Below are 26,003 nucleotides of genomic sequence, written 5' to 3'. Positions count from 1 at the left end.
TTCTGTATTCAAATACTTGAAGACAGCTGCCTTGTCACTCTTAATTCTCTGCTCCAGATGAAACATCCCCTTTTCCTCCTACATTTCCTGATGGTCCAAGATTAATTGCAAAACAAAACATAGCTGTATATAAATTCACCTGTTCATAATGTGTTCTGGGATCACCAGAAGGGAATGGGGCAGCACTGAACAATGCTGTTACAATCATAGACTGTAGTTCTGTATGTTTTCCCAGGAGAAGGAAAATGATAGGTCATTGTAAGTGATAAAGGAAGATGAACCTTTTGAGGGGAGTCCTTTGTCAAAGGGGCTCAAGGAATTGGTGATGGTGGCATTAAAAAGAGCCCTGTCTGGTTAATTAGTGAATCAATCAACAAGGTTCTTTAAGCATCTGGAATCTGCGTAGGGGGCAGGTAGGTGGATAGATACCAGACCTGAAGTCAAGAACTCATCTTCTTGAGTTTAAATCTGGTCTCAGACATTTACTAGCTCTGTGACCCTGGGCAAGTCACTTAACCTGATTGCTTCAAAAAAGGAAGGGAAAGGAAGGAAGGATGAATGAAAAGATGGTAGGAAGGAAGGAAGGAAGGAAGGAAGGAGAGAAAAGAAAGAAATTGTTTAGGTCTTTTAAAGGAGGGAGCATTTGAGTTTGAGTTCTCAAAAGAAGAGGTGAAGAGGGAGAAAGGAGGCTTGGTCAAGACACCAAGGCTTGGTCTGTCTCCTGCTGTCAGGTAGGTGAGTGCTGAGGACATTTTCAAAGATGCAGTTCAATTCACCAGACATGTATTAAGTACATGCTGTAGCTAGTTTTGAGGGGTGAAAAGATAATAACTAATCAGTCTCTTCCTTCAAAGAGCTTGTGTTCTACTGGAGATGTGACATACACGTAAGCAAATCTATACAACTTATGGTAATACAAAGTAATTTCCAGAGGAAAGAAAATGCTTGTGATTGGAGGGATTGGGAAAAGTTTTTTCCTGAAAATTTCTCTGAAGGAAGCTAGAGATTTGGTGAGGCTAGGTAGGCTGACAATGTTCTGTATTCCTTGGTGTCCATCTCTTGACAGTGAAATTGGTGTGGCTCAGTGGAAAGAACCCAGGACTCAGTCTCAGGGCCTGGGTTAAAATCCTGCTTCTGTAGCTTAACTTGCTTCTGCGACCTTGGCCAGATCTGTTCTACTTACTGGGTCTATCTACTCTGCCCCTTTATAGAATGTGGGGATCATGAAGTGATCTCCAAGGAACATTCTTTCCAGTTCTTTTTTTTTTTTGGCTTTTTCGGAGGGGCAATTGGGGTTAAGTGACTTGACCAAAGTCACACAGCTAGTAAGTGTTAAATGTCTGAGGCCGGATTTTAACTCAGGTCCTCCTGACTCCAGGACCGGTGCTCTATTCACTGTGCCACCTAGCTGCCCCTGGTCCTTTCCAGTTCTAAACTCTGTGTTTTCTGTGACCTGTCAGAAAGGTTTTCCATGAATTAGTATGATACCTCTGTGAGAACCATCCCATGCTGACTTCTCCTCTCTTGTCTGGGCTTCTCTGCAGGGTTAAAGTTGCCGTCCAGGACCTGGTCCCCTCCCTTTGAGTCTGAAGATTCTCAGAAACACAACCAGAGCAACCACGAGGACCCTAATGGAGAGTGTTGCTCCTGCCCGAAGACTGACTCCCAGATCTTGAAGGAGTTGGAGGAATCTTCCTTTAGGAAGATGTTTGAAAATTACCTCCACAATGAGGTCTTCATCCCCAGGTGAGACATACTCTTGCCCTTTAGCACCTTTGTGGGGATTGATTTGGTTCTGAGTCCAAGGTGGGCCTGGAGAATGATGGGTTGGAACTGAAATGAAAATCTAGGGACCATTTGTGTGGAACCAGCAACTGAGAAATGAGTTATCTTCCAATTAGCACCACAGAGGCCTATTCATAATAATTAAGTGGGGGGGAAATATGGACTAATGCATTTAATTCTGAGTACCATGTTTTGGGAAGGCCATTGACAAGCAAGAGAGATCCAAAGGAGGGCAACCATGATGGTAAAAGGCCTCATGATCATGCCACATGCTGATTGGATGAAGGAATTGGGGGTGTATAGCCTCAAAGGCTCTTGGGATGAAAAAGAACACACTTGGAGAGGGGGTGGGAATGGGAAGTAACAGCAACATGATAACTGCCTTCAAGGGCCGTCACCTGAAAGAGGGCTTATGTGTGTTCTGCTCAGTGACAGAGGGGGCAACGAGGAGCAGTGGGTGGAAGTTGGAGAGGCAGGTTTAAACTTGGTGAAACCATTCCTGAATATGAGCGCTCTCCAACAGTGCTGCCCTGGGAGGTAGTGGGTTCCCTTTCCCTGGAGGTCTTCAAGGAAAACTAGGTGACCATTTACCAGGTATGTTGTAGAAACGATTTTGTTTAGGTACAGGCTTGATGAGATGGCTCCTGAGGTCCCTTCAATTTTGATAGCATATGAGTCTCTAAAAAAGAAATAATTTTTTCCTCTTCCTCCACATCCCCCCCTTAATATTTCCCAACAAACTTTTAGGAGAAACAATCTTTGGAAGAAAATTCCCTCTCTTCCCCTTCCTGCCCCACCAACACCCAGCCAACATTCTAGTTCTTGTCAAGGTTATAAGGATTATCAGTCTAGATTCTCAGTTGGATCCTTTCTGGGGGCAAGGAGCTTATCTTTCACTAACATTTAATGAGCATTTATTAAGCCCCTACTACGTGAAAGGCACTGGAAATATTGAGACAAAAATGAAACGGTCCCTACTCTCAAGGTGCCTGCATTCTACCTGAGGGGATCAAACCTAGAATTTTATTGTGTCTCTACTTCCCCAAATTTCCTGCTCTTCCTCTTCTTGAGAATATCTTTCAAGTACAGAGATTCCTTGAAATGCATGCAATATGTCCCATCTCATCCATCCCCTATAGATGTGAGTCTGTGAAGACTTTTGCTCAACCACAGCATGGCCTATATATTATCTGCAGGGAAAGGCTTCCTAGTCATTCCATCTCTGTCTCCTGGTTAAGTTGCAGATGGCAGATCTCTGGTTGTGGTGACTATTTTTTTAGTCATTTCTAACTAGGCAAGTTCTTCAATTCAACAGCTGTTGCAAGCAGGCTATTCTCTCTCTCAGCCCGGTGGATCAGCTTGTTGGTATATCTTACGAAAGTTAGCATGGCCATGTATATTTCCTCTAAACAGTCCTGCCCTGTATGGTCCAATGCACCACGCCCTGGTGCCAGACTCATGCTGCCCTTGATAACATTTTTTTCCTTTGTGTAACTTTCTCATTATTCACCTGTAGCCAGTCCTAAGGGTGCATCATACCTTTGACTTGTTCTCTGAGGCTGCTGGACCCTGGTGATAGGAAACTTGGCATCGTCCTTTAGTCAGAGCATTGAGTATAGGAAGCCAACCCTTGGTGCTGGACCTGCTATGTGTGCCCAGTGCTGTCCTTTGTAACGCATTCCAGTCCATGATCAGGGAGGCCTGATAACCATGTAAACAGTATCCAGAAGATATCTTCCTCCTTGGCCTGCATCCAGAGAGGGCAGAAGGTGGGGCTAATCTTCCCTGTCCATCTTCTACCATCCCTCTGAATGACGATGAGAAACTGTGGACCATCGCCTCTGTAACCCATATGGATTCTGTGGTTCATGGAATTAATGTGACTAGAAACGTTTATGTTGGCTTATGTTGGGGAGTTCTGGCAGAAATGGGAGTAGACTGTGCTGAGAGAATCTGGAGGGGTATTTTCCTTCCTCACCCCATTTCCTGGTCTCTCCCTTCTTCATCCTGCAGCCCTCCCTCACCCTATTTCTCCTCTTTCCATCACCCCTTTTCTGTCTTCCTGAAAACACAGGACGCCCCATCATGCAAAGATCAGTGAAATGAGCTGGGTATGTTTAGCCTGGAGAAGAGGAGACTTCGGGGGAGGTGGTTGATGTCTTCTAGGGTTGGGAGGATTGTTGCGTGTTGGGACAGACTGCTTTGGAAAGCAGTTGGTTCTCCCTCACTGACGTTCTTTAGGCAGAGGCCAAATGAGCTCTTGCTGAAGCTCTTGGTTAAATCAGACCTTCAGTAATCCTTCTCCAGTCGAGTTTGCTGCTGTGCAGGCCTCTTTCAGCTTTTTGGACTGTGCCCCTGGAGCTCTTATATGGGAACCCCAAAACACACCGTGGCAGCTTGCGTGGGAGACTGGGAGGGGGAGTCTTCCCTTCTGTCAACAAACACAATTCCTGCGGGTTCTCTCCCTGACCAGACTCTCTCAGCCTCCCCGCAGATACCAGAAACCACTTTCTCCTTATAGAATCCAGCAGAGGCTTTGTGCCTGGACTGCCCCACCCCCTCTGCTCCTTTTCATCCCTTCTATCCTAAAGTTGCTGTTTTATTTTTCTCACTGCCACATCATTGCAAGTCTTGGTTTCCTGAAGAGAGATTTCCATGTACAGATAAAAATGAAGCAAAAGAGAGATTTATTCTCTCCTGTTGAGGCATCCAGAGAGACATAGGATCTCAGAAAACAGAGATGGAAAGGAGAATATCTGTTCCATCTCTCATCTCATAGAGGAGTAAATGGAGGCCCTAAGAAATTCTCTGACTTGCCCAAGGTCACACAACAAGGAAATGGTAGTGCTGGGATTCAAACCCAGGTCTTCTTGACGTTGAATTTTGCACCATTTCTAGTTCCCCTGGTGCAGTCCCCACTCTTTCTCTTTTGGGGCAGTGTGGCCTGGAAGGCTGTGTTTCTTAATAACAGGTAATACCTGTTAGAACTGACCAATTCCTTTTTAAAAAATTTTTAATTTTTTTTTTTTGTTTTGCCTTTTGGAGGGCAACTGGGGTTAAGTAACTTGCCCAAGGTTACATAGCTAGCTTTTTTTGTGTGGGTGTTAAGTGTCTGAGGCCAGAACCGAATTCCGGTCCACTGCGCCACCTAGCTGCCCCAAAAATTTCTAATATTTTTATTTAAAGTTTTGAGTTCCAATTCTGTCCCTCTCTCCCCTCTCTCCTTCCTGAGATGGTAAGCAATCAGATATGGGGTATACATGTGCAATTAATGTAAAACATTTCTATATTGGTCATTTTGTACAAGAAGACTTGAATAAAAGAAACAAAGAAAGTGAAAAATTGCATGCTTCAGTCTGTATTCAATCATATCAGTTCTTTCTCTGCAGGCAGATAGGATGCTTCATCATTAGTCCTTTGGGATTGTCTTGTATCATTGCATTGCTAAGAATACTTAAGTCATTTACAATCCTTCATTGAACAATATTGCTATTACTGTGTACAATGTTTTCCTGGTTCTGTGCACTTCACTATTCATCAGTTCATGTTAGTCTTTCCAGGTTTTTCTGAAATCATTCTGCTTGTTGTTTCTTAAAGCACAATAATATTCCATCACAATCATATACCACAACTTATTCAGTCATTTCCCAATTGATGGGCATCCCTTCGATTGCTAATTCTTAGCCACCACAAAAAGATCTTCCATAAATATTTTTGTACAAATAGATTTTTTCCCCTTTTTTCGGATGTCTTTGGGATATAGACCTAGAAGGGGTATTGATGGATCAAAGGGTGTGCACAGCTTTGTAGCCCTTTGGGCATAAGAACGAACCAATTCATAAGGAAGTGGAAACCCTGAAAATATTTGTATCTGGAGGAAGCCCAAGTATCATTCCTTCAAATGCCAGCATTTTTAGCATGTTTCCAGTAATCACAGATGTAGAGAATTTTTCATATCTAAATTGTTTTGATATCTTTTTGTTTTTCAATCACTTTCAACTTCCCAATATATCCCTGCTACTCCCAGTGTCATCCTTTATAACAAATAATTTTTAAAAAGAGAAATATAATTAAATAACTAAATAACCTACTACATAAGTCTGACATCAAACGATGTAGGGCAATTTAAAGATGGTATGATTTAGTGGTCCAGAGGCCTCCTGCCTCTGAGGCTTACTAGCTGTGTGACCTTGGGTAAAGTCTCCTCTATCCTCTCTGTAGGAAGAGTTCAATTCAAAGATCTTTCACATGATCACATATATTGGCTTGTTCGTGTCACTTGTATTTTCTCCCTTGTATTGTCTCAATGGGTCTCAGAGGGGACCCCAGCAGAAGGGTGGACACAGATACTGTTTGCCTCATTAAAAAGGCAAAATCCATTTTCTGACTTGGAGAAACTATCAAATCAGGCTTTAGGCTTTTGGGGTCTAAGCACTTTTGAGAATCATCAGATCAGAGGGCCTTAGGGTCCTAATCTGGCTCCTTTGTTTTCTGGTTAAGGAGGATAAGAACCAGAGAAGGAAAGGCACACAGGCAGTAAGGGGTAGAGTCAGAATTAAAACACAGGTACTTGGTTTCTGATGCCTGAGCCTTCTCTGCTGTATTGTACTTATGACTGTAGTGGCCAGTAGTAGGATCTGGAATCAGGGTGACCTGAGTTCAAATCCAACTTCAGACACTTACTAGCTGTTTGACCTTGGGAAAATCCCTTAATGGTTTCTATCCTCAGTTTCTTCACTTGTAAAATGGAGATAATAGTAACACCTACCTCCGCAGATTGTTGTGAGGATAAAATGAGAAATTTGTAAAGCACTTTGCAAACCTTAAAGTGTCGTATAAATGGTATTATCATTGTTATTTATTATCCTTGCCTTACTCACCTGCAGTATGGTTGTGGTTGAGGCCTTCCTAGATCAGCTTCTTTATTTCTTTCTTCTGAACTTAAGCACCTGAAAAAAAAGAGCATCTCCCTGCATATAACTGAACACAATTTGCATTTCATACCACTTGGGGTTTTTTTTAAGTCTATAATAAATTCCACACATTACTTTCAAAACTGCCCCCGCTTGCATCTGCTTCCTTCTGGAATGCCTTCTGTTCTCGTGTGTGCATCTAAAAAATATTTCAAAGCCCTCTCTTCTCTTATTTTTTGGGCACCAGCCCTGCTAACCCCACCCCCTTCTCAAGCCTCCCTTTCCAATTAAAAAACCGAGAGAAGGAATAGGAAAAAAAATAGTACTTGTAACAAACAAATATAGTCCAGCTAAATGAATCGGGATGGTGGCTGTGTCCCAAAATGGGTGTCTCCAGCTGCACCCTCAGTTCATCTGACTTCTTAGGAGATGAGTGACTACTTTGTCACTTCTCTTCTGGAGACATAGTTGCTAGGGTGGGGGTGCAGAAGGGGGTTGTTTTCACCTAAGTTGGTCTCTGTGTTCTCTCTTTGAGCCGTAACCCCCTAGTGGGAGCAGCACACGAGCCCCGGAAGAACCTTTGAAGCCTATGGCCAGTAGGGAATACTGGGTGAAGGGAGAACCAAGTGTAATGGAAAGAGCCCCAGGCTTGAAATCAAATCCCTGTTCAGACGCCTACTTGCTGTGTGATGTTGGACAAGTCGCTTTCCCTCTCTGGGTCTTAGCTGCTTCCTCTGTAAGATGAAGGGTTTGTTTTAGATGGTTCCTCAGGTCCCTTCCTGATGAGCAAGCTCTCCAGCCAGGAATAAAAGCACAGGATATGTAACCGACAAAATTCAATCTGCCTTCAACATGGTTGGTTTTGTTTCCACAGAAAAGCATCCTCAGGGAATGGCGCTGACGACTCTAGGTATGAAGTGAGCCTCTTGCCCTCCCTGTCTTGTCCTGCCCCAACCCTGCCCTGCTAGCCCTCGTTTGCTTTCTGGCCCGCAGGAGGCAGTGGATGGCGGGCGGGGAGGCCGATGGATGTTCATGTTGCCGAATTTCTCTAGTGACTTGTTGTGGGTTCTAAATGTGCATTTGCATGTCCTGGCGCTGTCCTGCAGGGAAGCTTCCTAAACCAGCCAGGGCCCTCCTAACACTCGCTCCAAGGTGTCTCCTTTGCAGCTTTCTCCTAATGACAACCCCGCATGAATGGCATCTGGGGAGGGGCAGGAGGGTGGGTGAGTGGGATGGAGAAACCAGCTTCACTAACACTTAAACCAATGTACCAAGTATTATTGAACACCTACTGTGGGCCCAGCGTGGTACTCAGGCACCCCCCCCCCCGTGTACTTTCAATTTAAATCAGTGTCCAACTCGATCCTTTTCAACAGCAATCAATCAGGAAACATTTATTGATCACCTACAGTGTGCAAGGCAGTGTGCTAAGCATTTGAGGATACAAAAAGACAGTCCTTGCCCTCAAGGAGCTTACACTCTAACAAAGAAGACAACAAATGTATACAAAGCAAGATATAGAAAAGATAACTAGGAAATAATTAATAGAAGAAAGGCACTGTTATTAAGAGGAGTTGGAGAAGGTTTCTTGTAGCAGGTAGGATTTCATTTAGGACCTAGAGGAAGCAATGGAGGTCAATAGTAATAGTCAGAGTGGAGGAGGGGAAAGGCTTCCAGGCATGGGGGACGGTCAGAATGTCCACAGCTAATCAGCTCCCAGAGAGGCTGGGTGAAGGAAGGTTCTGGCAAAAGTCTGCAGACTCCAACTTTGGGACATGTGCATGTGGATTGGCTGGCTTAATTCTTTCAGCCCCAACACATGTTTGTGAAGCTCCTTGTGTGTTGAGTGCTGTGGTTAGCTGCTGGGGGAAATGGAAGGTTTAGATAAGAGGGGGATGAACCCTGTTGTGGTGTTGGGGGGAGTAGTACAGTGGGGGGGAAGACAGGGCACAAACATGGATAACTGTAATACATAGTTTGATAAATTATAAATTTGGAAAACAAAACAATATTGGGGGAGAGGGGAGAGGGGAAGGTTTTGAGGTCAAGAGTTTATGGCAAGAATGTTGGACTTTGGTCAGATCCAAAGTTATCTATTGGCCAGAAAAGACTGGCTCACTTTAAAGGGGGGGGAATGTGTATAGCTTTTTATTAGAAAGTAGCAGTTTATTCAGAATTGGCCTCAACTGCCATTGGGTGTGTGGTGAGAGAATGCCCAGGTTTTGGAGTCATGGGTTCTTTGAGTGGGATGGGACTTCCCCTCAAGGGCAGCTGGTCAAATCCCTGCCCAAAGGAGACACACCCTCCAAAGGGGATCCAAGGCAGGGAGTTTCAGTGAACCAAAATGGAGTGGTAGCTGGCACATTGGGGCTTCTGCAAACAACCATGATCTCTTTTTGCCTCAGTGGAAAGTAGCTTTATTTTTTATGACCCAGCAATTGTTACCTTTAGCTTAGGTCAGTTGACAGCTGGAGGCCTGCATTCAAATCCTACCTCTGAGGTTTCCTAGTTACATATCCCCTCACCTTCTAGCCCTTTTCTGTATTCTAGGGATACTTCCCAAGATGGCAGGGAGGAAAGCTCTTTGTAAGCTAAGGATTACAGAATTGCACGGGAACTATTGTTCCTTTCATGATGGGATTTTATTCATATTAAGAACCTGTTGTTATCAAAGTTAGACACAGCCAGCCATAATAGAAAACACGAAGGAGGCAGTGGCCCTGGAAAGAGTGGCTTTGGGGTTAGAGAACTCTAATTTAGATCTTTTCTCTGTTGCTTACTCCCTCTGTGACCTTGTGATGTGTGATCTTGTGCTTCAGTTTCCTTCTTTGTAAAACAAAGGGGTTGAATTAGATTGACCTCCGAGGTCCCTTAGAGCTCTAGATATATGATCCCACGAGTTTCTGATTAGTTTTGTGACCCTGTGGGCAACTGACTTATTTAGTCTTTCAAAGCTTCAGTTTTCTCACCTGTAAAATGAGGTTAATAATAATAATAATTATTATTATATTTGCATGTGCAAGGTGAGAGGCAATGATGCCTCCTGGACAAAGAGCAGGCCTCAGAGTCTCTAAAGATGGAGAGCAGACATTGATTGGTATTGGCAGAGGGAGTTTCCACACTGGGAGTCCCCCACATGCACGAAAAATCACAAGACCAAACTTGCAAATAAATAACACTTGTCCTTCCTGCTTTAAAGAGCTATTACATGAAATGCCCTTTGCAGACCTTAATGTGCTTTAAGAATGTGAATCCAATTCATCATTCTCCTTCCCCACCCCCTACCTTGGTTTCTACCAGAAGCCTTTCAATATTCAGGGCCTTTGATGCCTTGCATACTTCTTAGGCAAGGTCCTAACCATGGCTGGTTGGTGCAATCAGGCTGAAGACGCTAGGCCTTTTGCACAAGCTCACAGGCAAACGGGCAGATGGCCCATTTGCTGGGACCAGGAACATTTCGCACCTGCACAGCTCCAGAGACAGCTACTGGCAATAGCAGTAATTAGCATCACAGGTGTCTAGATAATGCTGGATTCTTGGCTGAGTTTTGCCAGTCCGTCACTTTGCCACTCCCCTGCAGAAAGTCTGCTCATGTGTTTCTTTGATGTGATAAGTGATGAGATATATTCGTTTGTCAGGGAAAAGTGTTTAAAGGAACTGCCATTCAATGCCACCATCAAGGTTGCCAGGCACCCAGATTCTTGCTAGCATTTGTAGATTAGGTTCCCTAAATGATTTGTCTTATTTAGAAGATGGTTTTCAGGATGTTTAGAGGAGAAATGTTTTGGCTGGTAGTACCAAAGGGCTTTGGGAAACACAGCTTTTAAGAGTTAGTTTGGGATGGTTAGTTGGATGATAGCTGACTTTTGATGCAGGATGCTGGCTCATGAACTTAGGATGTTATAATTTTAGGACTACCGCATTCAGAGCAGTGATTGATGAGCCCATGAGGAGAACACGGACCAAACCCTCCACTGGCCAAGGGTATACTCCCCATGGGAGATTCTGAAGCCAGGCTGACCAAGGGACCCAGTCCCCTTGACTAGTCGTGTCCAAGACACTGAAAGAGTTTACCCGTCTCTAAGCTGCCTGTTCATTTGGGGGCTGTTTGTATTTCAGTGTGTATGGGTTGTGTCACTTGTGTTTGTTGTCCCCTGTATCCGTCCGTTTTAACCTCTTTTGTGCCGAGTGAATTGTCCTCCGCACCATCCAGGGGACTGCACACTGACATGTGGGGTGAATATATGTGTGTTACTCCAGGCCGGCAAGGAGGCGAAGGGATCTCCGGGTTCGTGTGGCCAACATGACCGTGGTGATGCCCACGGGGTCCTCGTTCTCCAATGCCTCTTCCACGACAGCTCCGGCCAGCACAGAGGAGCCAAAGCCCTTCGAAAAGGTGAAGTCTAAGGAGTCCCTGGTCATCTCTGGCCTTCAGCACTTTACTGGCTACAGGATTGAGCTGCAGGCATGCAACCATGATGAGCAGGAGTCCAGGTGTGGCCTTGCTGCCTATGTCAGCGCGAGAACCATGCCTGAAGGCAAGTCAGTTTCCGTGTACCTCCCCTGTGACGCACAATTTCATTACCTTCTTCCCTGACTCACTCCACAAACATTTACCCAAGGCCCGTTTCATTGTACAAGGTTGTACATCTCTGCCGGTGGGTCCCAGGGGAAAGAGAGTTTGTTTTGTTTTGTCTTCTTTTTTAAATCTGGATGGGTTTTTTTTTTTTTCAGCATTCTGAAGATCATGACTGTTAATCTCCTTTGTGAATTCATGAAAAATGTTGATTAAGGTTGTTGGTCGTAATAATAAAGAAACAAAAAACAGTAGATTGAGGGACAGAAGACCTGATTTGAATCCTGACTTTGCCACTTACTCCTGTTATTATGTTTTATAACATTGACATATCCTCAATTTCCAATTCATCTCATAATCCTTGCCATTATTCCTAAGCTTTTTAGATGTTTTTTTTTAACTTTTGTAAAGTGATTTGATGTGAAGTATACAATTTAAATTGCTTTCCAAAATTTTGTAACTTAGACATAAATGCCTACTTTGGTTTTCTTATGGATTTAATTTGAACAAATCGCTTCTCTTTCTTCATCCATAAAATAAGGGGTTGAACTAGATGTCTGTGAGCAGGATCGCAACTCTAGACCTGTGATCCTGCTACCACCTACCTGTAATGCCTTCAGACTACCTGGGAGGATGAAGCTGGTGGATCAATGGAGCTCAGGAGTTCTGAGCTTCCGCAGAACTGGGCTAATAGGTATTTAAACTAAGTTCGGCACCAATATGGTGACCTCCAATGAATGGGAGACTAGCAGGCTGCCTATGGAGGAGTGAACTGGCCCAGGTGAGAAACAGGGTAGGTCAAAGGTACAGAAGCAGCAAGTGCTGATCCTTCATGGAAACCCCTTGATTTAAGAATTGGGGCAAGGCCAAGGTGCTTCTTAGGGCTCCTTCATAGTCTTCCAGTTGATTGATTGTGACTTCTGTCCTCTTGCCGTTCTAACCTTCAGATTTTTGTTCTTTTCTAGCCAAGGCTGATGATATTGTCGGTGCAGTGACCCACGAGGTACTTGAGAACGTTGTCCATCTGCGATGGCAAGAGCCCAAACATCCCAATGGCCTTATTATTCTGTATGAAGTCAATTACTGGCGTGTCGGAGACACTGAGGTGAATAGGCCCTCTGTGCACACGTGCACGGAGGACTCCAATTTGAATCCTGGCTTTGCCACCAACTCCTGTTTCATAACATTGTTGGATCCTCACTCAATTTCCCATTTATCTCATAATCCCTGCCATGATTTCTAATGTCTACTTCTGGACCTGGGGACTGGGGGGGGTTGGGAAGCTAGATGTGTGTTAGTTGCTCAATAAGCATTTAAAAAAATTAATTAATTTAGTTTTCAACATTCTCTCCCATAAGCTTATGAGTTTTAAATTTTCTCCCTCTCCCCAAGACAGTATGCAATCTGATAAAGGCTCTACATATGCATTCTTTCAATCAGCATTTATTAAGCTCCTACTGTGTGCTAGATGCTATGATAGGTACTAAGGATATAGAGGTAAAAATGAAACAGCTTCTGCCTTCATGGAGCTTACATTCTACATGAGGACAGTAGGGAGGTACCTGGTATGCATTTGTTCAATTAAAGAAGCATTTATCGGGGCAACTAGGTGGCACAGTGAATAAAGCACCAGCCCTGGAGTCAGGAGAACCTGAGTTCAAATCCAGACTCAGATACTTACTGAACTGTGTGACCTTGGGCAAGTCACTTAACCCCAACTGCCCTGCCTTCCCCCCTCCAAAAAAGAAAAAAAAAGGAAGCATTTATATAGTGCTTAAAATGTACCGGGCACTGTCCTAGGACCTAGGGATACCAGTACAAAAAAGAATATTCCCTGTCTTCAAGAAGTTTACATTTCACAGTAGAATTCGACATGTACACGAGTGAATCAAAATATTTACAAAGGATTTTTTTTAGTCTATACCTATGAGTTTATTTGTACAGTGAATTCCCAGTAAGAAAGCTCCCTCTACTGGCACAGATAGGTAACTGTTTTGCAATTTAAAGGCTTAAAGAGTTTCCTGGGGATACTGAGAGGTTAAATGATTTTCTTTTATTATTACGCTCGAAAGCTGCAAAGGACCACAGAAGTTATCTAGTATGGGGTTTAAATTTGTTTTACTCCCCATTGATGAAGGTGATGGTGGAGGAACAAACCTAGTAACCAACATACAGAGTCAGACAAAGCAAATTTCCCTATTGGCCACATCCAAAAATACGTCTCAATCTTTACCCCAAGTGTTCCCCACTTAGCTATCAGGAGCTTCCTCATCAGTCTCAAATGTATTTAACCTCGAGGTATTTAAATGCATTGTGAAGTCCTTAGCAGTGCCTGGGATACAATCGGTGCCTAATAAATGCTTCTTCCTTTTCTCCCCTCCCCCCACTGAGGAGTCATGGTGCAAGGGTTCTTTAGGTCTTTCAAACTTGTTTAGTTAAAGGGCTCTTAACTTAAAGGGCACATGACCTTTTTTTCTTTTTTAAATTGATAACTGTATTTCGATATAATTAATTTCCTTTGTAATCCTGTTTTATGCATTTAAAAACATGATTCTGAGGAGGAATCCTTCTCCAGACTGAGTGTCCAAGGGGCCCAAGACCCACAAAAGGTTATAAAGCACTGCTCTAGACCAGACTCCTCATTTTTTAAAAATTTATTTATTTTTAGTTTTCAATATTCCTTTCCACAAGATTTTGAGTTCTAGATTTCTCGCCATCTCTCCTCTACAGTATGGCATGCACACTTATTATCCCTTCCCCCAGTCTGCCCTCCCTTATAACACCTTCCCCGCTTTCCCCTTACTTTCTTGTAGAGTTACATGTACAAACAAATTTTAACGTTTGTTTGTAAAACTTTGAGTTCCAAATTCTCTCCCTTCTTCCCTTCCCACCCACCTTCACTGAGAAGGCAAGCAATTCAGTATCGGTTATACTTGTATAGTTACACAGAACACTTCCTTAATCAGACTCGTCATTTTACCATTGAAGAAACTGAGGTTGAATGACTTACCCTAGATTGCCCAGCCTGTAAATGTCCTAGTGGGGATCCCATTCTCTACCTCTCCATTCCAGGGTCAGAATGCCTTCAATAAGGGCCCTCCCACCTCTAACATCCTGGATTTTAAGGGTCCTCCCAGTTCTGACATTCTGTGTTCTAAGGGCCTTCCCAGATTTAACATTCTGTGTTCTAAGAGCCCTTCTAGCTCTGACATTCTGTGTTCCAAGGTCCCTCCTAGCGATGATATTCTGTGTTCTGAGGGTCTTCCCAGCTCTGACATTCTGTGTTCTAAGGGCCCTTCCAGCCCTGACATCCTAGGTTCTAAGGGTCTTCCCAGTCCTGACATCCTAGATTCTAAGGGTCTTCCTAGCTCTGACATTCTGTGTTCTAAGAGCCCTTCCAGCTCTGACATTCTGGGTTCCAAGGTCCCTCCTACCACTGACATTCTGTGTTCTAAGGTTCCTTCCAGCTCTGACATTCTGTATTCTAAGGGTCTTCCCAGCTCTGACATTCTGTGTTCTAGTTCTGACAGCTATAATTGTTTTTGTGTCATGGACCCTTTTGGCAGTTTGAAGACTATGTTGAAAAAGACCCTTTTCAACACAAGGTATTTAAACACATAAAATAAAATACATCAGATTAAAATGGAAACCAATTGTGTTGAAATACAATTATCGGGCGGCTAGGTGGTGCAGCAAGTAAAGTGCTGACCCTGGAGTCAGGGACCTGAGTTCAGATCTGGCCTCAGACACTTAACACACACAAAAAAACTAGCCATGTAACCTTGAGCAAGTTATTTAACCCCAATTGCTCTCCAAAAAGGCAAAAAAAAAAATACAATGATCAAAATATGTACATATATTTAAAGTTTACATACTCATAAGAACCCCGATCTGAATGCTAAAAATTGTTTTTTGCATGTAACTGGGAAAAATAAAATACTAAATAAAAAAATAATTTTGCAAAAAGTAACCCCCCTTTGAAGAGTTCTCCCAGTTCTGACTTTGGTGCTCTAAGCTACTTCCCATCTGTGACTTTCTGTGGCTCTGAGTCTTATACCAGCTTCCTCCTTTGCACCCCGTGGGTTTCATGGTGACCTTGGAGGCTTTTAGGAATAATGGTCACAATAAATCCCTCCTGAAACTAGATTGCTCCATTCCCAAGGGTTTTTTGTGTGGCTGACTGGGGTTGGGGGCAGTATTAAAAGGGGAGAGGAGGAAGGAAGAAAACAAGCATTTATTAAGCACCTAGCCATGCCAATTTTACCTTTTTTGATCCTCACAACAACCCTTGGAGGAAAGGGGTAGGAAGGTATTAGAGCCATTTGGCAATTGAGCAGTCTGAGGCAAACAGAGGTTGTGACTTGTCCAGAGTCATAGAGCTAGTAAGTGTTTGAGGCTGGATTTGAACTCAGATCTTCCTGACTCCTGCCCACCCCCCCCCAAACTCTATTCTCTGTACCAGAGGTTGCATCATAGGGTATTTCTTAGAGAAATGCCTCCCCTGCTTTTATTGATTTTATTAAAGAGAGGGCCATTCAACATCTCAACTAACCCTCTCATTTCGTATGTCAAGTCAACAAACATTAATCAAGGACCTACTATTTGGCAGGCAGTGCACTAAATTCTGAGAATACAAAGAAAAGAAAATATGCACCCTTTCCTCAAGAAGCTTCCAGTCCAATGGGGGAAACGGCACACAAACAACTATGTATGAACAAGATATAGTCAGGGTAAATTAGAACCAAGGAGAAAGACTTCTGGAGATAATAATACTTTGTCTTGAACTTGAAGGAAGATTTGGCGTGGGAGATGAGGAAGGAGAGTGTTCCAGGCATCAGGGGTTGGGGGTGGTGATGTTAGCTGGAGTTGGAAGATGGAGTGTCTTGTGTGAGGAAGAACCAGGGGGGATAACATCACTGGATTACAGAGTACATAGCAGTGGGTGAGGTATGAGAAGAATGGAAAGGGAGAAAGGTGCCAGATTATTCAAGGCTTTAAAAGTCACATTTTATATTTCATATATGTATATTTTTTATTTGTATACTTGATTTTGGATTTTATATTTGATTCTGGAGATAATAAGGAACTCCAGGAGTTTTTTGAATAGGGGAGGGACGTGGTCAGACCTGTGCTTTAGGAAGAGTAATTTGACAGCTGAATGGAAGATGGACTGGAGTGGGAGGAAGGTTTGAAGCAAAGACAGCAACTGGAAAACTATCTCAGTAGTCCAGATGTGATACGGCGGTAGTATTGGAGGAGCGGGTGGGCTGTCTACTAGAGATATTGCAGAGGTACTTGCACACAACTTAACAACAGCTTGGATATGGGGAGTGAGAGAAAGAGCAGTTGATGATGGTACCTCTGTTTTTTTTTTTTTGAGGGGGGAAGGCAGGGCAGTTGGGGTTAAGTGACTTGCCTAAGGTCACATGACTAGTTTTTTGTGTTAAGTGTCTGAGGCTGGATTTGAACTCAGGTCCTCCTGACTCCAGGGCCGGTACTCTATTCACTACGCCACCTAATTGCCCCTGGCACCTCTGTTTTGAGCCTGAGTAACTGGGAGGATGATGGTGGCCTCAACAAGGGAAGTTCAGAAGGGAGAGAGTTTTGGAGGAAAGATAATCAAAAGATAACAAAATTAAGTTTTGAACAGGTTAAGTTTAAAATGTCCAAAGAATTACATCTTTAGATGACCAATAGCCCACTAGAGATATGAGTCTGAAGGTTAGGAAAAAACTTAGGGCTGAATAAATGGATCTGAGAGTCATCAGCATTAAATCATGGAAGCTGATGAGATCACCGAGTGGAATAGTATAGAAAGAGAGGAGAAAATGGCCCGGGGCAGAGCCCTTGGAGATGCCCACATTTAACAGATACAATCTGGAGGATGAAGACCCAGCAAAGGAGACTGAGAAGTGTTTGGAGAGGTAGGAGAACCAGGATAGGAGAGTGTCATGGAGACCTGGGAAGAAGAAAGTATCTGGGAGAAGAGGGTGATTAAGAGAGCCTTGGCCACAGAGAGGTCAAGAAGGATGAGAGTTGAGAAAAGGCCATTGGGTTTGGCATCAATTGTTGACAGCCTTCTCACAAAGTTTGGTCACAGAAGGGAGAAAAGATACAATACAATAGTTAGTGGGAATGGGGACAGCTAGATGGTGCAGTGGATAGAGCACTGGGCCAGGAGTCAGGAAGACCTTAGTTCAAATTTAGCCTCAGACACTTCCTAGCTGTGTGACCCTGAGCAAGTCACTTCACTCTCTTTACCTCATCTGTAAAATGAGCTGGAGAAGGAAATGGCAAACCACTCCAGTATCTCTGCCAAGCGCACCTCAAATAGGGTCATGAAAAGTCAGACGCACCTGAAAAATGACTGAACTGAGTTAGTGGGAATGGTAGAGGGGGTGATGTACAGAAGATGGGACAGGTCAGTAAAAGGCCAAACTTGAACTTCCGACCCCAAATCCAGTATTCATTGCACTAAAGCACAAGGCCCAGTTGCTGCTTTTCAGCTCCAAAACTTAGACTAGTCCCCCTTTTCTTTGTTCACCCCTTGTCCACCCCGGGGGTATCTGTAAGCTGCCTTGGGGCTGTTCCAGGACAGCTGCCCCTATCTCTGCCCTGAATTTAGCTTCTGTCCTCTGGTCCCTACCTGGAAGAGTGTAACCTTTGAATAGAGTTGTTTTTTTGGTTGATTTTCTTGCTGGTGATCAGGGTCACATGCTCTGTATATGGGGTGAGTTTCAGGCTTTTTTTTTCTCATTCATGTTTTCCACCTGTGCTCTAGCATGGGCCTGAGAATCTAAACTCCAGTACCTCATCTGGTTAATCAACCAGGATCTAAGTGCTTTCCCTGTGCCAGACCCTAAATGGAGTATCCCCAGCTAAATTCTGGGGGTACAAAGAAAGGCAAAAGAAAACCAGCCCCTTCCCTCAAGGAGCTTCTGTTTTAATGGGGGAAGGTAACCTGTAAAAAGTCTGGTACATCTAAGGTGTAGAGAGAAGAGCAGAGAGTGTCTAGCTGTCCTTTACACAGTACTTTTCTTATGAAGAATTTTTCTTGCAAACTTGATTAGCTAGATACTTCTAGAGTCCCTTACCCCCATTTTACAGATGAGGTTATTGACTAAGGAAGGCAAAGTAGCTTGCCCAGAGGACCACAGCTAGGAAGTGTCATAGCTGGGATTTAAACCCGGGCTTCTGGACCCAGACCAGGGTTCTCACAGCCCCTGCACACTGTAATGGGGACCTTTGTGGCGATGCTCTCCCTCCTTCTCCCTGTCTCCCTTTCGGTGGAGGTTCTTACCCCTAGCGTCATTGTGGTCTTAATTAGTTTATCAGCCTTTAAAAGAAGGAAGAAACTCTTCTGATTTCCTGAAAGAAGCCTGGGAGAATGGAGAAGGGATTGGAGGTGGGGGGAGAGACTCTCCTAATTCCTTTCTATCACTCTCCACCTATCTCTCTTAGCCCTGCCCCCCCATCAGTCACTTGACAACCCACTTATTAAGGAGTCACTCTGTGCCTGTGCTGTACCCTTGGAGGCAGCCTGAAGTTATAGATGGAACCCTAGGCTGAGATGCTGGGAGAAGGTGGTTCTCCCCCTGACCTGACCATTGATTAATTCGCTGTGTGACTTTGGCACAGGTGGCTTATCCTCTCTGGGCTTCTGTTAACTCTTCAATAAAAAGAGGGAGCTGGCAGCTTTGTGTGGAGAGGACTGTGGGGAATAGCAGAAGCAGTAACGTATTTAAAGTCAAGAAGACCTCAGACCTTACTACCTGTGTGGCCAAGAGCAAATTACTTCAACTTGCTTGACCTCGTTTTCCCATGTATAAAATGGACATAATAATAACACCCTACCTCCCAGGGTTTTTGTGAGGATTAAATGAAGTAATCTGTGTACAGCATTTTATAGAACTTAAAGCGCTGTATTCATGTGATCTGCTGTTGTCAGAACTCCTGATTAAAGCATTTTCATACTTATCTGAGTTACATGACTGTGGGCAAATTGACTCAGTTTCTTCTTCTGTGAAATGGGGATATGCACGGACTCCCTCATGGGGAAGGAAGGAAATAAACCTTTCTGTAGCACCTGCTATTACCTCATTTGATCATCACAACAACCCTTTGGGATAACTGCTGCTATTATCCTCATTCTACAGATGGGGAAAACGAGGCAGACAGAGATTAAATGACATGCCCAGAGTCACCCAGATAGTAAGTGTTTGGGTCTGGATTTGAATTCAGATCTTCCTGACTCAAGGCCCAGGGTTCTATCCACTGTGCTGCCAAGCTACCTCATGGAATAAAGTACTTTCTAAACTTTAAAACACCTGAAAAAGTGAAGCAGTAGGTGTTGTTATTATCATTATTTGTGGAGAGTCTCCCAAACTGAGGGCCAGAAAATTTGAGGCTGAGTCTTAGCTCATCCACTGATCTACTGCTGTGTTACCTTGGGCAGACTTTTCCTCCCTCAGGGCCTGAGTTTCCTGCCTGCAAAATGGGGATAATCACTCCCTTCTCTCTTTGCCTTCCAGGACTTTTATGGGGGTATTGAGAAGGATCAAGGTACAGTGAATAGACTGCTGGACTTAGGAGTTGACCCTGGGCAAGTCACTGCCCCTCCTGGGCTCAAATTTCCTCTACTGTAAAATGAAGGAGCTGGGCTTGCAGACCTGTAGGGTCCCTACATCTGTGATCTTATGATATGATGCATGTACATAAAAGCCTAGTACAGATGCATATCGGTGTTGGTTGGATAATCTCCAAGCTTGTTAACTGCTCTGAGATTCTTCAGTGTATTTCTTATCAGAGCTCCCTGCTCAGTGGGGGCTCCAGGAAGCCTGATCACTTCCCATCAGGTTGATCCTTGACCTTGCTCAAAATGGTGGATTTGGTAGGTTTGGCTGCCCATGCAGCCTCACGTGTGTAACCTCATGGCGGTGAGATTATAGGAAGACGCCAAAACGAGAAAAACAAAAGATAACCTCTTGTCTCTTGTTCTTCCTTTTGCCCTTATCTCTCCCCACCTCTCCCCTTTGCCCAAGCAGGAGCTGCATCTCTGTGTTTCCCGAAAACATTATGCCAATGAGCAGGGCTGCAAACTGAAAGGCCTGCAGCCAGGCAACTACACCGTTCGCATCCGAGCTACCTCTTTGGCTGGAAATGGTTCATGGACTGAGCACACCTACTTCTATGTCGCAGATTATTGTAAGTTCCTTCCGTCAGTCAGGAACAACTTGCCCATTGTGTGCCAGGAGGCTGTAAACCCTCCTAAGTCCTGGTCCTTTGCTTGACCATCTTGTAGGAGAGGTGTGTGTGATCACAGCCTGATGAGGGGCCCGGACAGTCCGTTCGGTGAGAAGAGAGAGACAGAAAAAGAGTGAGTGTGTGTGTGGGTGTGGGTGTGGTGTGTTTGTGCCTGTGCACACACACTCAGAGAAGGCTTCCTGTAGGAGGCAGGACTGAAGCCAAGAAACCCTCTAGAGACAAAAACATGGGCAGCAAGGGCATAGGCCTCTACATGATAGGAGTGGGAAGGGTAATGGGTTGAAAGAATTTTAAAAATTCTGCCACAAACATGGGCTAGTGATATTACTCTAGGCTAGCCATTTAGTCTCTGTTAGCCTCAGTTTCCTCTTCTAGAAAATAAAGATAATTGCCCATGGTTGTTGTGAGGATCAGATGTGCCAGTCCAGGTAAAGAAAGTGCTTCACTAACTATAAAGTTCTGCCATTCCCTAATAATAATGCTGCAAACAGTGGTCATAGGAGCAGCTAGCTTTTATCGAGACTCTTACAGGTGCAAAAATACTTTACACCCAGTTTTTCACTTGAGTCTTACTGTGATCTTAAGTATTATATTATTAATTTATTGTAATCCATGTATTATAGTATGTTATTAGCTGATGTCCTTATTTTTAATAATATTTTTTCCTCAATTATATGTAAAAACAATTTTAACATTTTTTAAAAAATTTGAGTTCCACATTCTTTCCCTCCCATCTTCCCTTCCCTTCCTTTTCCCTGAGACAGTAAGCAATCTGTCATAGGTTATACATGTGCAATCATGTAAAGCATTTCCATCTAATATCCTTTTAAAAATAAATTTATTTATTTACTTACTTTTAGTTTACAACATTCAGTTCCAAAATCCCTTAAGTTCCCAGTTTTCTCCCCCCCCCCCTTCCCCCCCCCTCCATGGTGGCATGTAATCAAATATAGGATCTACAAACACCTTCTCATTAAACATTAGTCAAGTTGTAAAGAAGGATTATAACCAATGGAGTGAACAATGAGAAAGGAGGAACAAAACAAAGCAAAGAAAGAGACAGAGCAAGTATTTTGCTTCAGACTGCAATTCTTTCTCTGGATATGAATAGCCCTTTCCATCATGAGTCTTTTGGAGTTGTCTTAAGGGTTGCATTGCTGAGAGGAGCCCAATCTGTCAGTTAGTCATCACAGATAACAATGTGTCCGTAATTGTGTACAATGTTCTCCTGGTTCTGCTCCCCTCACTCAGCATCAGTTTATATGTCTCTCTAGTCCTTATTTTAAAGAGAGGGAAACTGAGATTCAGAGAGACCAAGAGACTTGTCCAGAGTCACAGAGTGTTGGAATTTGAATCCACATCTTGACGCTAAGGCTAGCATTCTATTCTCTCTGCCACTTGGCTAGTGCTCACAAGATCTGCGTGTGGTTGGGCAAAATGCTTCACCTTCACCCTAGTTTCCTCACCTATAACTTCAGGACCCCAAGTTGTGAATCAGGGACACATGAGGAAGCTCTCTCCAGAGACAACACCCAGAGGCAGAAGATTTAGGGCAATGTCAGTCCATTAGTCAAACTAAGAGCCCCTACTATGGGCCAGCCATAGTGCTAGATGCTGGAGACGCAGAGAAAGGCAAAGACAAGTCGTGTCCTCAAGCAGCTTACATGCTAATGGAGAAAACATGTACAGAACAATGTACAAATGAGGTGTAAATTGAAGATAATCTCAGAGAAAAAGCTATATAGCATTAAGGGGGACCGTGAAAGACGTCTTACAGTAGGTGGGACTTCAGGTGGGTGGCAGCTGTGTTTGTATCCATGATGAGTGATGCTTGTGTGAACAATGTTGGGGCATGGGCTCCTAGATTCCAAGGTGGAAGGGCCTCGAGAGACCAGATAGGCCAAGCCTCTCACCTTCAAGAGGAGGGAACTAGGTGGGAGAGAGATGGACTTTGCTGTTCAAGGTCCACCTGCTAAATGTCAGGGGCAGGTTCCGAGCCTGTCTTTGTGACTCCAAATTGACATTGTATGAACGTTACCTTTTTTCTTGTTTTGTTTTAGTAGACGTCCCATCGAATATTGCAAAAATTGTCATCGGCCCAGTCATCATTATCATTTTCTTAATCAGCGTGGTTGCAGCTGTTTATGTCTTTGTGAAGAAGAGGTGAGTGCAAGATAATAAAATTAAAAATTTAAATTAAAAAGGGGGAAGTAGCCTAGGAAGAAAAGGATAATGTTTTGATAGCACAGAGATATGTATGTACACCAAGACAGCCCCCCCCCCCCCACACACACACAGATGCACAGACAAGAAAACCCAAGTAATGAACGATTCACTTTCCATAGAGTCAAGTTGTTACCAGCCATCGCCCAAAGCCTGCCTCTTGGGTCTCACGTTCTAGGTACTAACCAGTGCCTATAGAACAGAAACACTTTCCACTGGGAGTCCCATGGAACTTCAGCCATGCATTTGCTCAGCAAGCATTTATTAAATTCCTTCTGTGTGTAGAATTTTGGGGATTGGTTCAGGACAGATAGTCCCTCTGTCCCCTTGGAGATCACAAGAAGGCTATGACACCTGTACCAATAGGCCATATTGTACAGGGACAATGCTGGAGAGTAGAAGGGAATGAATAGTCCTTTGTACTCCTATCACACTTGGGGACACCAGAGAAAGGAAAGATAATTTCTGGTTGGGTTAGGGCATCAGATGAGATGTAGGTTCTAGTGGTGTAGTGGATTGAGAGCTGGCCTGGAAACCAGGCAGACCTGGGTTCAAATCCTACTTCTGTCCACTATTGGTTCTATGACCCTGGGCAAGTCATTTCAATTTTCAGTGCCCTTGGCAACTTTTTTAAAAGTCTTAAGTTACAGAGAAGGTTCTGACCGACTTTGGTAGAATCTGGGATTTCAGTTCCCATCCCACTTCCTCTATAAAACGAATATACCTTCAAGGAACCTAGAGATCCCAAAATTCCATAGAAAAATGTGAACCCTCCAGAATGCCAAGGTCTCATTTAGAATCCAATTCCCTGAAGAATTGAGTCATTTATAGGATTCTGAACCCCTCTGTCTCTCTAAAGAATTGAGTGATCCACAGGGTTCTTAAAAACTTAGTGAATTTGTAGTAATTTAGTTACATGAATGAATTCACAAGGGACTTACAATAAAAATCTAACCAACTTCTGGGTTCCACCAAGAATCTCATGACCCCTAGTGTTCCAGGAGGAATCTTATAAACTCCAGGGTTCCACACGGAATATAATGACCTTTAGGAGTCCCCAAAGAATCTAACAATCTCTAGGGTTCTGTGTAGAACCTAAAACCAAGGGGGGCTAAGTGGCACAGTGAATAGAGCACTGGCCCAGGAGGACCTGAGTTCAAATCCAGCCTCAGACACTTAACACTTACTAGCCCTGTGACCTTGGGCAAGTCACTTTACCCCAATTGCCCGGCCTTTCCCCCTCCAAAAAGCAAACAAAAAAGAACCTAAAGGCATTTGGGCTTTTCCTTCCCTGTTATTCCAGGCAAACGGAAGGACCGAAGGGCCCACTGTTCGCCTCTTCCAATCCAGAATACCTCAGTGCCAGTGATGGTGAGCACCTTGCCCTGTAGGGACATGTGGGCCATTGTTTTTAGAAGATTTTGGTTCCTCTCCACTTGCAACTGAGTCACATGTGGGCCCATGCATGTGTGTATGTGTGTGTGTCCCCAATCCATATATGTCCTCTCTATTGAAGGAATGATTAGAGGGTGAGGGGTGACAGAGTTGGCCAACCTTTAGTGCTCCAGTCCTTCCTTCCTTAGGCCTGGAGTTCTGGGTCCCCAACCCTGAGTTATACTCCGGACGTCCCATCCTATCTGTGTCCAAGAACATGCATGAGAAGCCTAGAGGTTGTATCAGCCTTGCCCTCCACTCTCAATGCATCAGAAATTTAGAACAGAAATAGAAAATGTCTGTCATGAGTGGTGAGCTACCCATGAGTGAGGAGAAGAGAAACGTCAAGTATGTGGGCCTGTTGCTTTCCCACCTTGCTGTTTCTGTAAAGCACTTGTGCTCCCTAACTCCCATCCTACCAGCTCTTCCCTGGGCAGGAGTAGGAGGACGAGTGAAGGAGCCACATGTTTAGACTTCACTCTCCCCAGAGGAATGGGTTTGGATCCCACTGCTGACTGAGTGGATATAATTTTGAGAGGCAGCCTGTGGATAGTGCACCAGGAATCCCTCCATTCCACTCATGACTGCCTCTTAGTGGCCACATCAATGTGGGCATCACTCTGGGCCTCCATGAAATGAGGGCATTGGCGTAGATGACCTCTAGGTCTCTCTCTGCTTCAAATCTGTGCTTTTGACCTGGTTCTACTCCTACCCTGACTTGCTTTGTGATCTTGGGCAAGTATGGGATTTAGTTTGTTTCTCTACAAAATGGCCCCAACCTCAAAGGGTGGTGGTGAGATTCCGGGGTGAGGGTGACTACCAAGCACTCTGTAAGTCATGGGGAACCATGGATGTCCCACAAACACATGGATGTCTTTTGTGGATTGTTGCAGTTTATGTACCAGATGAGTGGGAAGTACCTCGAGAGAAAATCAGCCTCCTCCGTGAGCTTGGCCAAGGCTCTTTTGGCATGGTCTATGAGGGCAATGCCAAGGACATTGTCAAGGGGGAGGCCGAGACCCGCGTGGCGGTGAAGACGGTGAATGAGTCTGCTAGCCTCCGGGAACGTATTGAGTTCTTGAATGAGGCCTCAGTCATGAAGGGCTTCAGCTGTCATCATGTGGTGAGTGATGTCTGTGTGTATTCGGCAATGGTGGCTTTGAGACACACATCAAGAGTGCTACCAATCCAAGGTCATATATAGTGGTGGGGAAATCGCTCCATAGATAACATGTCTTCAGCCCACCTCAGAAGTGAAGGGTAGGGGAGAGAGGAGGAGCAGACCCAAGTCCTGCCTTCAGAGAGCTCCCGTTCTAGCCAGGGGGCTGAGGAGGATGGGATCCAGGCATTGACCTTATGTAGGGAGTTCAGTCTGGAGAAGGCAGAGAAAACTCTTCTCTGGGTCCTGTCCTGGGGTGTTAATTCATGGTCTTAGGGAAACAGAGGAACTGAGGGCAGAGGACAAAAGGGAGTTACCCAAGGTAATACAATGACCATCGTAGATCTGTATTCTAAGGAAAATGGTGTTGGCGTTGTCTAGAGACAGCTCTTTTCATCCAATGCATCCACCTCTACCTTTTGAGGACCCTTCTGGGTTTTGTGACTCTTCTTTCTCCCTTGCCTGCCCTACCCCACCCCCAAGCCCTACCTAGGGACACTTGCCTAAGCCAAGCCTGTCTTCCTCCCCCCCCCTGCAGGTCCGCCTCCTAGGCGTGGTCTCCAAAGGGCAGCCCACCCTGGTGGTCATGGAGCTGATGGTGCACGGGGACCTGAAGAGTTACCTCCGCTCCCTGCGGCCAGATGCGGAG

General features: G+C 44.4%; 1 protein-coding gene across 4 annotated transcripts in view; it reads left to right on the top strand.

The window, feature by feature from the left end:
* Positions 1-26,003, top strand: part of INSR (insulin receptor) — a 153,417-nt gene that overhangs the window by 116,770 nt on the left and 10,644 nt on the right. The window contains exons 10-18 of one of the 4 annotated variants that reach the window (XM_069092218.1): positions 1,545-1,746; positions 7,573-7,608; positions 10,959-11,236; positions 12,240-12,379; positions 20,319-20,478; positions 22,602-22,701; positions 24,065-24,132; positions 25,089-25,318; positions 25,893-26,003. In XM_069092218.1, the coding sequence (XP_068948319.1) occupies positions 1,545-1,746; positions 7,573-7,608; positions 10,959-11,236; positions 12,240-12,379; positions 20,319-20,478; positions 22,602-22,701; positions 24,065-24,132; positions 25,089-25,318; positions 25,893-26,003 (1,325 nt within the window). Of the gene's footprint in view, positions 1-1,544; positions 1,747-7,572; positions 7,609-10,958; positions 11,237-12,239; positions 12,380-20,318; positions 20,479-22,598; positions 22,702-24,064; positions 24,133-25,088; positions 25,319-25,892 lie in introns of all 4 variants that reach the window. The other 3 variants (XM_069092129.1, XM_069092371.1, XM_069092295.1) reach the window with 3 other exon arrangements.

This window comes from Petaurus breviceps, unplaced genomic scaffold (genome assembly GCF_028583685.1).
Source record: "Petaurus breviceps papuanus isolate PSGF00001 unplaced genomic scaffold, PetGlider_PUasm1.0 103, whole genome shotgun sequence".
Lineage (NCBI taxonomy): Eukaryota > Metazoa > Chordata > Mammalia > Diprotodontia > Petauridae > Petaurus > Petaurus breviceps.
The sequence above is the reverse complement of the archived record's forward strand: the minus strand, read 5'-3'. Positions and strand labels throughout refer to the sequence as shown.